The sequence below is a fragment of the Hyperolius riggenbachi genome, chromosome 7, assembly GCF_040937935.1.
Source record: "Hyperolius riggenbachi isolate aHypRig1 chromosome 7, aHypRig1.pri, whole genome shotgun sequence".
NCBI classification, from domain to species: Eukaryota; Metazoa; Chordata; class Amphibia; order Anura; family Hyperoliidae; genus Hyperolius; species Hyperolius riggenbachi.
The window spans coordinates 251,326,345-251,343,713 of NC_090652.1; the positions used below are offsets into that span (position 1 = coordinate 251,326,345).

At 44.8% G+C, this 17,369-nt stretch overlaps 1 protein-coding gene across 4 annotated transcripts in view; it reads right to left on the reverse strand.

Annotated features, from left to right (window-relative positions):
- LOC137524955 (dynein axonemal heavy chain 11-like) overlaps positions 1-17,369 on the reverse strand; it is a 378,600-nt gene that overhangs the window by 242,155 nt on the left and 119,076 nt on the right. For all 4 annotated transcript variants that reach the window (XM_068245507.1, XM_068245505.1, XM_068245508.1 and 1 more), the window contains one exon: positions 12,088-12,211. In XM_068245507.1, coding sequence (XP_068101608.1) covers positions 12,088-12,211 — 124 coding nt within the window. The remainder of the gene's footprint in view (positions 1-12,087; positions 12,212-17,369) is intronic.

Below are 17,369 nucleotides of genomic sequence, written 5' to 3' on the forward strand. Positions count from 1 at the left end.
CCCCGATCAGATACTATGTCTTCTGGAATGCCATGTAGCCTGAAGATATGGATGATAAATAAATCGGCCAGTTCCTGGGCCGAGGGGAGTCCTTTCAAAGGCACGAAGTGGGCCATCTTGCTAAAACGGTCGACCACCACCCAAATAACTGACATGCCTTCAGATCTGGGAAGCTCCCCCACGAAATCCATGGACAAATGGGTCCATGGTTCGCTCGGGGTGGGTAAAGGCTGCAAGGTACCTACAGATGCCAGCCGGGAGGGCTTGCTTCTTGCGCACACCGCACATTCCCTGACAAATTCTTTACAGTCAGCGGCTAGCGAAGGCCACCAAGCATATCTGGCCACAAGATCCTGCGTCCTAGATGCTCCTGGATGTCCCGCATTCTTATGGGAGTGAACCATCTCCAAGATCTGGAGACGGAAGGGTAACGGAACAAATAACACCCCGTCTGGTTTCCCCTCTGGGATATCCTGCTGAAAAGGACTCAAAGTCTCTTCCCAGTCCTCCCAAGTCTCGGTGGCGGCTAAGACCACATTTCGTGGGACAATGGTTTCAGGAACAGGGGGCTGTGCTGTCTCTGGCTCAAAACACCTAGAAAGAGCGTCTGCCTTGGTATTCTTACTCCCTGGCGTATAAGTGATCAAAAATGTAAATCTCGAGAAGAATAGTGACCATCGAGCCTGCCTTGGGCTCAATCTTTTAGCCCCCTCGATGTATTCTAGGTTCTTGTGGTCGGTATAAACTGTGATAGTGTGCTCCGCTCCTTCTAGCCAGTGACGCCACTCTTCGAAGGCCAACTTGATGGCTAAGAGTTCCCTGTTGCCTATGTCATAGTTTCTCTCTGCCGGAGAGAACCTTCGGGAAAAATAGGCACACGGGTGTAGTCTACCCTGGGGACCAGAACGCTGGGACAGCACAGCCCCCACCCCGATCTCTGAGGCGTCCACCTCAACAATAAATGGAACGGAGGTGTCAACGTGTCTGAGTATGGGAGCTGAACAGAACAACCGCTTTAACTTAGAAAAAGCCTGTACTGCCTCGGGAGGCCAATGAGTGGTGTCTGCCCCTTTTCTAGTAAGGCTAGTGAGAGGAGCGACCACTGTGGAATACCCCTTTATAAACCTTCTATAATAGTTCGCAAACCCCAAGAACCGTTGCAATGATTTTAACCCCACCGGCTGTGGCCACTCCAGGACCGCGGAAACCTTGGCAGGGTCCATAGACAAACCTGAGGTAGAGATTATGTACCCCAAAAACGCAACCGACGTGACCTCGAAAATACATTTTTCGAGCTTGGCGTATAACAAATTTTGCCTCAGTTTGTCTAACACCATCCTGACATGGGTTCTGTGTTCCGAGAGGTTGTTAGAAAAAATGAGAATGTCGTCAAGATAGACTAGAACGAACTTTCCCAATACCTCCCGAAACACCTCATTGATGAGTTCCTGGAAGACGGCCGGGGCATTACACAACCCGAAGGGCATCACCCTATACTCGTAGTGCCCATCGGGGGTATTGAAGGCCGTCTTCCATTCATCGCCCTTCCTTATACGCACCAGGTTGTATGCCCCCCGTAAATCCAGTTTAGAAAATATGCTAGCCTCAGTGACCTGTGTGAACAAATCGTCAATAAGTGGTAACGGGTAGCGATTCTTCACAGTGATTTTATTGAGACCTCGATAATCGATGCAAGGCCGTAACCCCCCATCTTTCTTTTTGACAAAAAAGAAACCTGCCCCAGCGGGCGACCGGGACGGCCTAATGAAGCCCTTTGCCAAGTTCTCACGAATGTATTCCTGCATGGCAAGTTTCTCGGGGCCAGACAAGTTATATAAATGACCTCGAGGAGGCACACAACCGGAACGAAGATCAATGGGACAGTCGAAGGAACGATGCGGGGGCAACTTATCCGCGGCCTTGGGACAAAATACATCGGCATAATCTGCATATTGCTTTGGTACACCTTCCACCTGTACCTTGGTTAGACCCAACGTTAGTCTCCCCAAACACTGCTGGAAACAGTGAGGTGACCATGCCGTCAACTGTCCTGTGGCCCAGTCTATCTGTGGGGAATGTACCTGCAACCAAGGCATGCCTAGGATAATAGTGGAGGTGGACATCTGCAACACATAAAACTGTAACTGCTCCCCGTGTAAAACCCCTATGGTGAGTCCCACAAACGGAGTCTGTGACAGGGGACAGTTCCGCTGCAAAGGGGAGTCGTCAACTGCCGTGACCTGGATGGGGGGTCTCACGGGAGTGAGTGGTAACCCCAACTCCTGAGCAAACTCAAAATTCATAAAGTTAGCCGCTGAGCCGGAATCAATGAAGGCTTCAGTGGCAACAGATTTATCTTCCCATGTGACCGTACATGGGAGAAGTAATTTTTTTTTCCTAAGGGGTGAAGTCTGTGTGCCTAGGGTGTCACCCCCCACTACTCCTAGGCAGACCCGTTTCCCGCCCTATTGGGGCAGTTTCGCACCCTATGCCCTGCCTCTGCTGGCGTAGCCTGCGATCTACACGAATGGCCGATGATATGGCCTCATCAACTGTCTTGGGCTCTGGTACTGTCAACATTAAGTCAGAGACCTCCTCCGTCAATCCAGACAGAAAATAATCCATAAGAGCGAAGTTATCAAATCTAGAGGTGATTGACCACCTACGGAACTCCGCCGCATAATCCTCGACCGACCCTCTGCCTTGCCGCAAAAGCTTGAGTTTCCGCTCTGAGGTCACAGCAAGGTCAGGGTCGTCGTAGATTATGGCCATGGCCTTAAAGAACTCGTCTACCGAAGTCAGAGCGGTATCGGTAGCAGGCAGGTTATATGCCCAGGACTGGGAGTCCCCAGTCAATAAGGTTTTAATAAAGATGACCCGTTGGGCCTCAGTCCCCGAGGATCGGGGTCTCAATTCAAAATACGACAATACTCTACTCCTGAAATTCCGGAAGTCCGACTTGTGGCCGGAAAATTTCTCAGGGACAGGCATACGGATGTCGTCACTAGGAGGGGATCGCACTGAATCGACTGATGTCTGGAGGGTTCTCACAGAGCCTGATAAGGCATCAATTAAGGCTTTGTGCTGACCTAGTGCTTGATGGATGCTATCCACCGAAGTGGCAAGCACAGTCAGAGGATCAGTGCGTTCCATCGGTATTTTTGGTCTGGCGTTCTGTAACGCTCGGTGAAGCACAGAGAGGTCTGATTACCGGTGACCTGCAGCGTCACGGGGAATACAGACGTATACCAGATTATGTGTGATCTGCAGTATCACCGATAATCCAATATACCAGCTAACCTCTGTTCACCGGAGTAGAGTGTAGTGTTTTGGTGTAACAGTAACACTTAGAGGACTAGGCCTCAGTACAGTAAGACGTACTGTACAGATTACTTCCGCAACCCTGAGCTCTCCAAGGCGGGAGGAGTCAGACTGCTAGCAGGAAGTATCTTCTGAAAGTCACCCTCAGGCGGAAGGGTTACTAACAGAACGAAGAACCTCCTCCAATGATGAGGTCGGTTCTCGAGGTCGGACAAGCCAGGTCGTACACACACAGACAGATAAAGTACAAGATCGAGAGGCAGAGACGGAGTCAAAGTACAGGCAGGGTTCGGCAACGGGGTATCAGGTATATCGGGGTACAGAATCAGGAGGCAGAAACAGAGTCTAGGAGCGAGCCGGGGTTCGGCAACGGTGTATCAGAGATAACGAGGTACAAGATCAAAGTTCAGAAGAGTAGTCAAGGCAGGCAAGAAGTCATAACAAATATCACAATCAAACTAGTACTTTAAGCTATCAACAAATCTATCTTAGTGTAGGATTACAGCTCCAGCTGGTCCCGGCACACTAACGGATCTGACTAACGGATCTGGGTGCTCCCACGTATGTGAACGCAACGCCAGACAAGGAACAAATGAACAGCCAGCAGTATATATACACATATCCCCTCTCCAGCACCTCCCTAAGTGCTGGACCAATGAGGAGTGAAGCTATGGTCAGCTGACCTGCCTGGTCAGCTGACTCTCCCCTGAGAGTAATAAATTATGTTTGAGTGCGCGCGCGCGCGTCACTCTGAATCTTGTGGGACTATGAGTCCCAGCAACAGCAGCCCCGTTCTGCGGTGTCCCCGCAGCGGGGATCTGCTGGCTATCTGCCGCATTCAGCGCGGCGGTTTCGCCGCGTTCTGCGGCCTGATGCACGGAGGCAGCCGCCTCATGATGCGAGGAGGCGGCTGCCTCTCCGTGCGAGAAGTTCCTGTGTGCGGAAGGAGCCGCCCGCCGCTGGCTCATGGCGGCGGCTCCTCCGCGCTTTCTCACAGCCCCCCTGCAAAACTTTGGATGGGCCCCCTCCCCCTGCACATTGGATAGCGACTGTCTACAAATCGCTGTCTACAAAACTTTGTATGATTCCTTAACAGTGGCTGAGCAGATGCAGTCATTAGAACAATTGTGCAAAGAGCAGAAAGTTTATTCTCTCCTTGCACTTAGTTGTCAGTCTCTCAGGCCAGGGCCCCACTGTGGCTTCTGGGCCCCCCTGCAGCTGCATCCCTTGCAGGGTCTATTGTTACGCCCCTGTCTATCGATATTTAACCCTAAGACCTCCCAGTAACTATGCCTAACCCTAAAACATCCCTGTACCAATGCCTAACCCTAAGACCTCCGGCGACCAATGCCCTTTCTCTTCCTATGCCTAACCCTTAACCCCCTAGGTGGTGCCTTACACTTATCCCCCCTCTCCCTGTGGTGCCTAACACTTTACCACCACCATCATCCCAACCTTAACCTACCCCTCGCACTCCACGCCTGCTATGTAATGCCACAATTTGCATATTGCGAAACGTATGCACCTAAGCTTTTATTGGGCTCCTCTGGGCACCCAAATCTCCCTTCTTTGCCACAATGGATGCCACGGCAGCACCCTTTTTTTTTTTTTTTGCAAGGGCTCCTGCACTCTTTTTTCCTGTTCCGGTCACCACAGTGTCAGTTAATATAAGGCTGGAGAGGTTATGGTGAGGCATCAGGATGGGGATAACACTGGTGGGGTATAAGGTAAGTTATCTGGAATGGGGCTAACATTGTTGGGCAGGTTAGGTGCCAGTAAAAAGGGGTTATATTTAACAGGGAAGTTTAGGGTTAGGAATTAGGAAAGGGTTAAGTTTAAGGAAGCACGTTACGGTTTGGAATTTAGAAAGAGTTTTATTGTCAAAAGGGACCAGCTATGGTTGGGTGATCAATGGGGCAGATTCTCAAAAATCACTGACAAAAACTGTTTCCAAACTTAACTACTTGAGGATCACAGGCTTACACCCCCCTAGTGACCAGGCGATTTTTTTTACAATTCAGCACACTGCAGCTTTAACAGCTCACTGCAGGGCCATACAACTTAGCACACAAATTAATTTTACTTCCTTTTTTTGCCACCAACAGAGCTTTCTGTTGGTGGCATCTGATGCTGCTGCGACCGTGTTTGTTTTAAATTAATTTTATTCTTCTTTTTTTAAAAATACATTTCCTGATTTTCTTTTTATTTCCCTTCCTCCCCCCAAGATCCAACTGAGAGCCGCTCATGGGGACAGCTTTGTCACTAAGCTGTCCCCATACAGTGCTGCGCTTAGATTGCAGCACTGTATAAACAAAATAAGGGTTTTTTTTAGCTCCTAAAGATTGCGGGCTAGCAGGCAGATCTTCGAGCGGAGCCCCGGAACTAAAGCTGGGATATTCTCGCTAATCACTTCCCTCAGGACTTGACGCCAATCGGTGTTAGGCGGTCCTGGGGGAGCCACTCTGCGGCCGCCAACTGGCGTTAAGTGGTAGAGTATCAATAACTGCATTACCGATACTCATCAAATGGATCACATGGATCACATGTGCCTCTATGAACCTTTCTGTAGTAGCATTTAAGTAGTATAGTAACACTGATCATCATCTTAAGTAACACAAACCCCAGTATCGTAGAACATTCTATTTACAGTTATGCTTTATGTGCAGGGAATATGCATTATTGAATATACTGCAATTATCATATCGGTCTTGGAACATTAAAACACACTATATGAAATCACACCATTCTACAAGGTTAGCCTATTTATTTCATATAATGAACTTTTAAGTTACTGTATCTTTAATTGTATAATCAAACAAAGACGTAGCAGAGAGTGCGGATCGCAGATTTCTTAGAACAAGTAGAGATAAAAATGTATTAAAAAAAAGAATAAATTCATAATAAATGAAATTATTGCTGATTGCAACTCATTATATTAAGCAGCTTGTTTGTCTTGTGTCACCGGGGTGACTTGACAGCGCCTATTACAACTCTGTACAAGTGACCTTTCACATCCGCTGATGAAGCCTATTCAAGCCCCAATGCCCCGGACTCATTTAAAATCTCTTATTTCTCCACTGTTTTGATCATGATCGTATTTATGAAGGTTATTATTTCTTCCTGTATCCCTCATCTCCTCTCTATATTATTTAAAGATACATAACTTTAATTTGATACATTATTAAAATATAATGTTAACAGCGGTACACGTGGTATAGATCAATTAGACTATAGCTGTCATCAGTCCGTTATATTTAGAATCATTTATTTCATCATCTTTATATATGGATCTAAATAAAGATCTCTGCTAGTCCCATAAGGCAGTTTATTATTTTCGCTTGAAGCATCAGTCCGTGTAAAAGTGATATTTCAGTTGTGCGCAGATCCTGGTCTAATAAGTATGTCATCGACTTCATATATGTCTTAGGAAATCAGTGAGGAATGTCATGCATCGTGGTGTCCATCTCCTTTGGTTACTGGATGGGTATATCTGTATGTTTTCACTTATTGTAATGCATTATCCATGAAACACAAAATACATTTAAAGCGGATCCGAGATGCAAAACTAACAATAACAAGTAACTTGTCTATATACCTTATCTAAAGTTTAGATAGTTTACACAGCAAATCTAGCTGCAAACAGCTTTAATAGAATATGATTATTTCTTCCTGTGATACAATGACAGCAGCCATGTTGTTTGTAAACATTACACAGATGCAGGCTTATCTGCATCTTGAGCAAAAAAAGCTAATCCCCCCTCCTCCTCCCTCCTCCCCTCTGCCTCTCAAATCTCTGGCTAGTAATACCTCCCCCTCCTCCTGCCCAGACTGAGCTCCCATGAGCCCTTGCTACTGTCTGAAAGTGCCTTGGCTCTCTGAAAACCTGTGGGCGTGGCTTGTTTAGTTTATAGGGAATTAGAGTATTAAAACAAAAACAAAAAAGTATTTGGCTTGAGGAATGCCCTTCAAACAAAAGGAAAGCAACAAACTTATGTAATGAGCAAAAGTTCATCTCGGATCCACTTTAAACATGAGACTACTTCATAGTTGTCAAACCAGAGAACACAGTATTAAATGCGTACACTGTATGTCAAAACTGAGGCTATAAGGGGTAAGGGTGTTCCCGAGGTGACACGTGACATGAGGAGATGTGTATGTCTAGTGCCAAACATATGAATAAGATTCATTTACTGCCTGCAAGAGAAAACCTTCAGGCATGCACGTGACAGCTTCTCACTTGTTGAATCCTTGACCCACTTTTATGAATATTAATCCCAGTCACCCAGTGACCAACCGTGCAAAGTTTGAGAGCCCTGCCATTAACAGTGTAAGAATGTCAGAGTTAACATTTTCCCAGTGAAATTTGTATTTGTCTCCACCCACTGATGACCCTGCGTTGCCCGGTTATGTATTTGGCTGGTGTGGGCTGCACCCACTTTTTCTAACCCAATTACACAATTACTCAGCCAAAACAAATCTGATTAGCTGTTTGTGGCTCCACCCCCTTTTCTAAAATGGAACCCCGTCACCCATATGACCAACTGTACCAGGTTTGAGGCTTGTGCCATTAACAGTGCAAGAATGGCAGCAATTAAATATTCCCCTTGAAAATCAAAAGGTAAATTTTGATTGGCTTTTGTAGGTTCCACCCAATTTTCTGAATATTAATCCCAGTCACCCAGTGACCAACTGTGCAAAGTTTGAGAACCCCACCATTAGCAGTATAAGAATGGCTGCAGCTTACATTTTCCCAGTGACAGTTGTATTTGTCTTTGTAATTGTAGATAAAGAACAAAATAGCACAGATGAAAAAGAGAACATTTGCAGATGAAGAACAAAAAAAAACAAAAAAAAAAAGATGAAAAAGAGAACAATTGCAGATGAAAAGCAAAAGAATTACAGAGGAAAAATAGAAAAAATACAGAAATGCTTACTTAACTTTTTATATAAAAATTATGTAATTTGTTGTTTGCTTTCTTTTTACTGAAAGAGACTCTGAAGCGAAAAAAAAAATTTAAATAATGAATTGGTTGTGTAGTACGGATAATTACTAGAATATAAGAAGCAAAGAAAATATCCTCATATTTTTATTTTTAGTTATATAGTGGTTTTTTTTTTTATAACATTGCATCATTCTCTAATATTTGCAGTTTCCCCACTACTCAGCATTCTAAATGATTTTTAAAGAGCAGGCTGTGAACTTGATAACAGAGCTCTCTGCGACTTTGAAAGTCGTCTAGCTGAATGGCTTGTTTTGCATAGATAACAACTAGAGTGTATTAAAGCGGATCTGAGATGAAAAAACTAACTATAACTAGTAACTTGTCTATATATCTTATCTAAAGTTTAGATAGTTTACACAGCAAATCTAGCTGCAAACAGCTTTAATAGAATATGATTATTTCTTCCTGTGATACAATGACAGCAGCGATGTTGTTTGTAAACATTACACAGAGGCAGGCTTATCTGCATCTTGAGCAAAAAAAACGAATCCCTCCTCCTCCTTCCTCCTCCCCTCTGCCTCTGAAATCTCTGGCTAGTAATACCTCCCCCTCCTCCTGCCCAGACTGAGCTCCCATGAGCCCTTGCTACTGTCTGAAAGTGCCTTGGCTCTTTAAAAACCTGTGGGCGTGGCTTGTTTAGTTTATAGGGAATTAGCGTATTAAAACAAAAACAAAAAAGTATTTGGCTTGAGAAATGCCGTATAAACAATAGGAAAGGAACAAAATTATGCAATGAGTAAAAGTTCATCTCGGATCCACTTTAACTCTTCCTGCACTGGAAACCATATTAGACTTATGCCTCGTCTCCCAATGTTTTATTTCTTAGCTGTACTACACATAAAAATCATTACATCATAATTTTTTTTCTCGCTTCAGTGTCTCTTTAAATGTAAAGGAGAACAACAAGGTTAAGCAGAAAAAAAATATTAGCCTCTTATTGGCCAATATGTGGCAAATATTTAAAGTAGAGACCCCACTCCTAGTACAGCTGCAGTACAGATTGGATACATGATTAGATACATACAGTATATGTGCAACAGATACAGTACGTTGTATCAAAGTGTACTGAGCTTTGTGCATCAGTCAGACTTGTCTGTATGGCTGATATTTCACCTTACATACAAATGGAAGGTACATACTACAAGCAGCAGTCAGCCACTTCACAGATCCTGGAGACAACTACAGTTGTGTTCAAAATTATTCAACCCCCACTGAAATGGAGTGTTTTGGCCATTTTGACATTGATTTTGATCATTGCAGTCATGTTGTTTACAATTAAATCAAAGAGGCACTTGTAAGTCAGACAAATATAACATAACATTTATAATGAAATAACCACAAATGTCTTTTCTGTGCTCACATCATTATCAGTTTTATTCAACCCCCAAGTGACATTTAGAGATGGCCCGAACGGTTCCCGGTGAACTTCCAATGTATGTACCTGCCGCTGCCCTGCATACACTTTATTCAATGCTGGAGGGGAGGGAGAGCTTGGTGGCACGTTGGTGGGGAGGGGGACGGTCCCCCCCCCCTCACCTCGGGCTCTCCCCTCTGCGCTCCCCTCCAGCATTGAATAAAGTGTATGCAGGCGGCGGGGCAGCGGCAGATACATACCTTCCGTGCGCTCCACGGGTGTTCCTCTCTCTAGCTTCTGACGCGACTTCCTGTATAAACAGGAAGTCGCGTCAGACACTAGAGGGAGAAACGTCCGCTCTGGAGCACACGGAAGGTATGTATCTGCCGCTGCCCTGCCGCCTGCATACACTTTATTCAATGCTGGAGGGGAGCGCAGAGGGGAGAGCCCAAGGTGAGGGAGGGGGGGACCGTCCCCCCTCCCCACCGACGTGCCACCAAGCTCTCCCCTCATGCTGCGACCCCTCCAGCCCCCCAAAAATGACCCTGAGCGGGCCCCAGGGGGGGCCCGTGCCCCCCCCCCCCCCGCGAGAGCATGGGCTGCATACCCTATTGTTACGCCCGTGGCTGCTAGCAGTGGCCGGTATACTAATTTTTCTGGTGCGTGTACATGCCTGCCTAATTTTTCTGGCTGCACTGCAGCTGCAACAACAAAACAAAAGGCATGTACATGTGCCCATTCCCCTTCGTGAGCATTACCTTGCCACAGTGAAGGGGCTTGCGTATCACAATGAAGCAATGACCGCCGGCTATATGAGTGTCTCGGGGGGTGGCACACCAAAGATAATAAGGTCATTGCTTCATTGTGGACAGACCAAATTTGATCAGCTGGACAGTCACTGTTGTTCTATCATTGAGCTACCACAGCCCGGCGACCATATGGGCTTGAAAACCCGCCACGGCCTGCACTCTCGCCATGGTGCGCACCAGTCAGCACGGCCGTCACTACGCAAACAGCTGTTTGCGGTGCGTTACACAGTGAGTTTGGTGTGTCAGTGTGAAGCAGTACTCTAATTACACTCCCTGATTGATGTATACACATGCAAGATGTTTGAAAGCACTTTAGGCCCGCAATTTAGCATTCATTGTTATTTCTGCCCTTAAAACGCTGCTTTGCGTCAAATCCAGATTTTTCCCCGGGACTTTTGGCATGTATCCCACTCCGCCATGCCCCCCTCCAGGTGTTAGACCCCCTGAAACATCTTTTCCATCACTTTTGTGGCCAGCATAATTTTTTCTAGTTTTCAAAGTTCGCCTCCCCATTGAAGTCTACTGCGGTTTGCGAAAGTTTGTGTGAACCGAACCTTTCGCGGAAGTTCGCGAACCGAAAATCGGAGGTTTTGGCCATCTCTAGTGACATTCATTCTTAGTACTTAGTACAACATCCTTTTCCAGTTATAACAGCTTTTAAACATGAAGCATAACTTGACACAAGTGTCTTGCAGCGATCTACGGGTATCTTAGCCCATTCTTCATGGGCAAAAGCCTCGAGTTCAGTCACATTATTAGGCTTGCGCGCTGCAACTGCTTTCTTTAAGTCCCAGCAGAGGTTCTCAATCGGATTTAAGTCTGGTGACTGCGATGGCCACTCCAAAATGTTCCAGCCTTTAATCTGCAACCATGCTCTAGTGGACCTGGAGGTATGCTTGGGATCATTGTCCTGTTGAAAGGTCCAACGTCTCCCAAGCCTCAGGTTTGTGATGGACTGCATCACATTTTCATCCAATATCTCCTGGTACTGAAGATAATTCATGGTACCTTGCACACGCTGAAGCTTCCCTGTACCTGCAGAAGCGAAACAGCCCCAAAGCATGATTGACCCCCGCCATGCTTCACAGTAGGCTAGGTGTTCTTTTCTTCATAGGCCTTGTTCCTCCTCCTCCAAACATAGCGTTGATCCATGGGCCCAAACAGTTCTAATTTTGTTTCATCAGCCCACAGAACACTATCCCAAAACTTTTGTGGTATACAATACTGTACAATACGCAATACTGCTCAAGTAGTATTTTTTTTTTGTACCATCATTCCTTCCATGTTAGGTTTCTTTTAATAAATATACGGGCTGTACTCAGTTGTTATTTTAATTGCCTTATTTGAATAAGATCAACCCCTTCTTGACAGAGGCATAACTATGCTGGAACAGTCCCTGCGACTGCAAGGGGCCCAGCGCTTTAGGGGGGCCCTATTACTAGTCTTCTCTTCCTCCCAATACAAGGAACCATATCCAATACAGGGAATCTGTACACACAATACAGATCAGGTGTTTTTGTGGCTACAGTTGTTATGGATGCGAAGATAGTGATGGCCACGCATTATGAGACATGTGGAAAAAAAAAGAGGTTGTTCGTACCTGATGCCAGCATGTCATTGATGAGAACAAGGAAGCGTTCATCAGGTATCTGTGCATCTGTGTGCAGGAATACTGTCCCGATGTTCTTTATCCCCACTTTGAAGTACAGGTTAGCTATATCACTCTGCAAAATGAATCAAATGCATAAAAATAAATAACATAGAAATGCTTACATAGGTACATAAACATGTAGTTTAATATATTATTGGAGATAAAATGACAGAAAAAGTATTTTGCTTACTATATAACGTATATACTAGTGTATAAGCCGACTCGCGTATAAGCCGAATCCCCAGTATTAACCTCTGAAACCAGGATTAATTAAAGAGGGCAATTCTATTTTAACTTACTATGGCATTGATAGCAGATTGGTAAAATGCTTCCAATGCACCAGCCAATCCCAGTTAAGTATTCATCTGTCAAACAAGAAGAAAGCTGGGTACCAATCACATGGCTTTATTTCCGTGTGGGTGGCATCAAAGTGGCATACAGTAGTGATGCTGGCGAACTGCTCGCCAGCGAACACCTATAGGCAGCCTGGCCCTGTACTACTTCCGAGTCGCAACGTCTAGCAGTAGTACGCATGCCCCAGCCTGGCCATTTTCATTAGTACGCATGCCCTGGCCCGGTGGTGCGCGTCCTTGATTGCACGGCAGTGGCCAGGCACGCTTTGTGATGTTAAGGATGCACACTGCGGGGCTAGGGCATACGTACTAACACGTCTAGGCTAGGGCATGTGCACTACTGCTAGACATTGTGACCCGGAAGTAGTACAGGGCCATCTACCCATAGGTGTTTGCTGGCCAACAGCATGTCCATAGGCGAGCTGTTCACCTACATCACTAGCATACAAACATTCAAGCATAGCAGTATGTGTTATGCATGAATGTTGGTATGCCCCTCCGATGCAACCCAAGTGGAAATAACATTCAGGTGAACTTCCAGTCTAAAAGAGAAAGTCTGTCATGTAAGGCTCTGTCTTAACGCTGTAGGATTGGAGGTCTTCAGGGTCAATAACTCACCTCTCGGCCATAATTCACTAGACAGGTGATGCTCCAACCCCCTCCCTCTCGAGAAAAAAAAGCACCCCAAAACTTTTTTTTTCAAAAGTCTGCAACAGCTCATCACCCCACCTGCGTTGACACGACCCGCCCCCATCTAGGCAGCCAATGCCTAATTAGTGGCTGCTGAGCTGTGGGTCCGCCACTTCAATTTATGCCAGAAAAATGGCCACAGCAGTTATGCCGCTGGAGGGGCAGAGCTTCCATTGTCTAGTGAATTACGGCCAAGCAGGTGAGTTATAAACCCTGAGACCCCCCTGATTATGGAGCATTAAGACAGAGTCTTACATGACAGGGCAGTATTTTACACAGGAAGTACTCTTTAACATAATTTTCTGTGTTATTCAATGAAAAAGCTGTAGTTCATGTGCTTCACCTGTGATCATGCTGCTCCACTACACACAACAACATTGTATGCATTTACACAATGGACTCAGGCAATGCTAAAAATGATGCCTTGTGGTGTGGATCCAAAAGAGGCTTCCTCCGTCCCTCCTTTCCTGCACTGGGACCCCTAAAAAGGAGCTTGCCGGCGTACATGTCGGAAGGTCGAGCAGGTGCAGTACCTCCGGCTTTCCTCTGAAAAAGTTGGTCTGGATTGGGTCAGCGCCAATGCGCATCTGCAAGCCATCTGTGTCTGCGCACTAGCACAGATCAGATAGGGCTCGACTATTTTTTCCTGAGCAAGACAGATTACGCACATGCTCACAATGCTTACAAAAACATTGTCTGGAGTCTGTCTTCTTGGAGAGCAAGTGTAAGGAATCTAGAGGTTTGCTTCCCCCTTCCATTAGTCAATGGGAGCTGGGAATGCAGCCACTAGGGAGCAGAAAAGTACTTCTAGCACTTAATTAATTGCCTAGCATCTGGAAGGGAGGAGACCTAACACCCACTAGTACACTTGCAGGACATGCGGGAGCAATACAGGGTGGTGCTGAACTCGTCAGCACTAACCGTTCTATGTATTTCTTCTATGTAATTTTTGTGAGGTTATAGACTCTTAAGAGGGCGTACATTTACTGTGCCTTGTATTATTATCATATTTTGTGTAATACAGGAGGAGATGTGAGAGTCCAGTTAATTTGGTGCACAGCAGGTAACTACAGGCCACAGTAAAGAGATTTTGTTACTGAAATTCCTGAGACATAACAAAAAAAATGTATGGTCCATGTAACATCCAAAAATAGAAAAGTGCTAAAAAATAGTTAGAGCCCCCTAAATATATGAACTGTAAACCACTCTTTTTTTTTTCTAAAATAGGTCCATATATGAACCCTGTTTTTATGTGATCTGGGTGCCTTTGCCTAACTTCAGGAACTATGCAGTGCCAGAGGGATTATGTGAAGTGTTTTTTAGTTACAGTAACAATGCTTATCTTAGTATGCAAATAACAGAAAGCTTCCTATTTTGGACTAGATAAGGACACTATGACCAAAAGGTAATGGACAAACACAAAGACACACTTTGAAGAGTTTACACTGTGATGTAAGCTAGTAAGCCTGTTGTCTAGGTGATGTTTGCTGTGAGAGGGACAGTGAACTGTGGTAGTAGGGAAGGAAGATTAATATTGAACTGTGTTGAAAAAAAACAAAAGAAAAAAGAGAAAAGGGTAGAAGCAGAAATAATGTGATGTCACTTTTGGCATCACCACAGAGAAACCATAAAAATGGAAACCAGTAGAAATATTAATTTATTTTTTCCTTTCACATTTTCTCCTAAATCTGACAGTGAACACTAAAAACAACAGGATAGGTAAGCTAAATAAGTAATTTATTTGGAAGATTTTATTTCAGTAAATATGGAGGTTTATCCCACTTTAAGCTCATTAGTTTTTACCAAACCTGAAGAATTATATTTTGTGTGGACTGTTTCTTTAGATCAAGTAGTCTCTGTCTAGCACAAACACACAGCTAACTGCTCCCCAGCTTACAAAGCAGCAACGCTGAGTTGTGAATTGCCTGCTAACAAAGTTACCGTGTAAACCGCTGGAAACCATGGCAACTGTTGCATCCTTTCCATCAGCCAGAGGAGACCTCGGCAGCAATTAAGGATGAGTTAAGAAATTGGTTTATTTGTTTTCTGTAATTGTGGCACTGCTTATTCTGCGCTGACCTGCAAACAGTTTTGAAAAACAATATTTGCAAATGGATAATTAAGCAACGAATTACTTTCGGGCATTATTTACAGTGGAGTCTCATTGCCGCCATTTTAATTGTGCTAGAAATTGCATTGTTTGTGCAGCGCATAATGATGGGAGGGAATGGTCAGACATTTGCTACAATAAAAGTCAGTAGAGAATCTTGTCTACAAAGATAGGATTGGAGCTCTGTGTTACTGGTTTGGTATATATGCAGTTTATACTGACAATGGGCTTGATTCACAAAGTGGTGCTAACCCAGTTAGAGACTTTAGGCGTGATAACTATTGCACCACGCTAGTGAAAAGCCAGTTTAGGCGTGATAAGTTTAGGCGTGATAAGTTTAGGCGTGATAAGTTTAGATAAGTTTAGATCGCGCGCAAAGTCCCGCACGCAAAGCAGCGCCATTAAACTCTATGCGAAGTGCACCAGACTTTGCTAGCACAAAACTTTTGATCAGCTGTGCACTACGGTGCTAACGCAGTTGGTGCTTAAACTTATCATACCTAAACTTATCATGCCTAAACGTATCACACCTAAACTTATCATGCCTAAACTGTGTTTAGGCATGATAAATGGCTTTTCACCAGCGTGCTAACTGTTAGCACTGCTTTGTGAATCAGGCCCAATGTATTTTTCCTTCGAAGGAATGACTATCTACAGTGTGACCTGTGATGGATTTAGTAGGATGTGAGAGGTTTGCTTTTTACATAGTGCCTTGTGATTTAGCAAGAAGGAGGCCCTCCTCCCCCATGCAATTAGCAGAATGCATTGCTAGCATGGAGCCTAGAGATGTGTCTGTACTGCCTTGACTTGCACTGTCACTCGAGAGATCAAGTCCCTACAGTTTTCGTACACGGAGCCTGGACAAGGTCCTCCAGCACCCAAGGCTGAGACACCAAAGTGCGCCCCTCCATCCCTCCCACCCCAGCTGTCACACACTGACTGCTATTAGACTAAGAGGCGCCACAGGGCCCCCAACCCCCCTAAAACCTTAATCCCATGTTATCTGGCTTGCAGTCACTGCCATGTATCCCCTTTTCTTATTTCTCTCTGCTTCAAACACAATAGGGGAATGATAGCTGAATGAGTTGTGTGCCCCCTCCTACACTGCACCCTGAGGCTAGAGCCTCTCTCGCCTCTGTTTCGGCCCGGTGTCGTACATGTGTATGAAGGTTTACTCATTTTGGCTCAGTTTAAAAATAATAAATGTCATGTGAGTCACATTGTTTACACTAAGAAATGACTGACCACTAATGGTGCCCATACACTTGACTATGATTTTTCCAGTTGATGCCCAGCAGATTCAAACACTCTGATTGAATCTGCTAGAAATCGATGCCCCAATGTGCCATCCTGATCAATAATTCAATCGTCCAATTGGACCAGATGGAAAATTTTGATTGGTCATGGGTCTGAAGCGGTGGTAGATCGATGGCTCATAGCATTGTACTGCATCAAGAAATGCAATGCTGCAGTTCAATAGATTTTTTAAATACATTTCATACTGAAATCTATTAAAAATATATGTCTAGTGTGTGAACAGTTCGATTTCTCTTTTATCACATTTTTATCAAGGAAGGATTGAATCTGATCGGTACAAGTTAGTGAGGTAAAAAAAAGCATGCGTTATCGGTTACAGCGCAGCATACTTTTCATTGACTGTATGCTTCACTGTATGCAACGCAACATGCGGGTAACATACGTCGCAGCTTTCCCAATCTGTTGCGGTGCATTCCTGTTGCTACACTGCCACAGTGACCATAGCCTAAGAATAAAAATAAAATCAACCAACTTCATGCAAAATATAAAATGGAATTTTACTTATAATTTAAAAAAATAATAATAATTTTGCTGCAGAAGTTGCTGAAAAAAATCATTGAAGCTGCACCAATTGTTTTGGGATGAGGCCAGTAGTGGGTAACCCTGGTTTTACAACTTTTGTTAAGACAAGATGGACAGCAAAACTATGAAATGACAACAGTCATCCAGCATCAGTAGTATGGGCCTGCACCCTCCCAAAATCCAACGTTATATTTACCAGGAAGTTCCAGCAAATTATACTCCCAAACCAGGGTTACCAA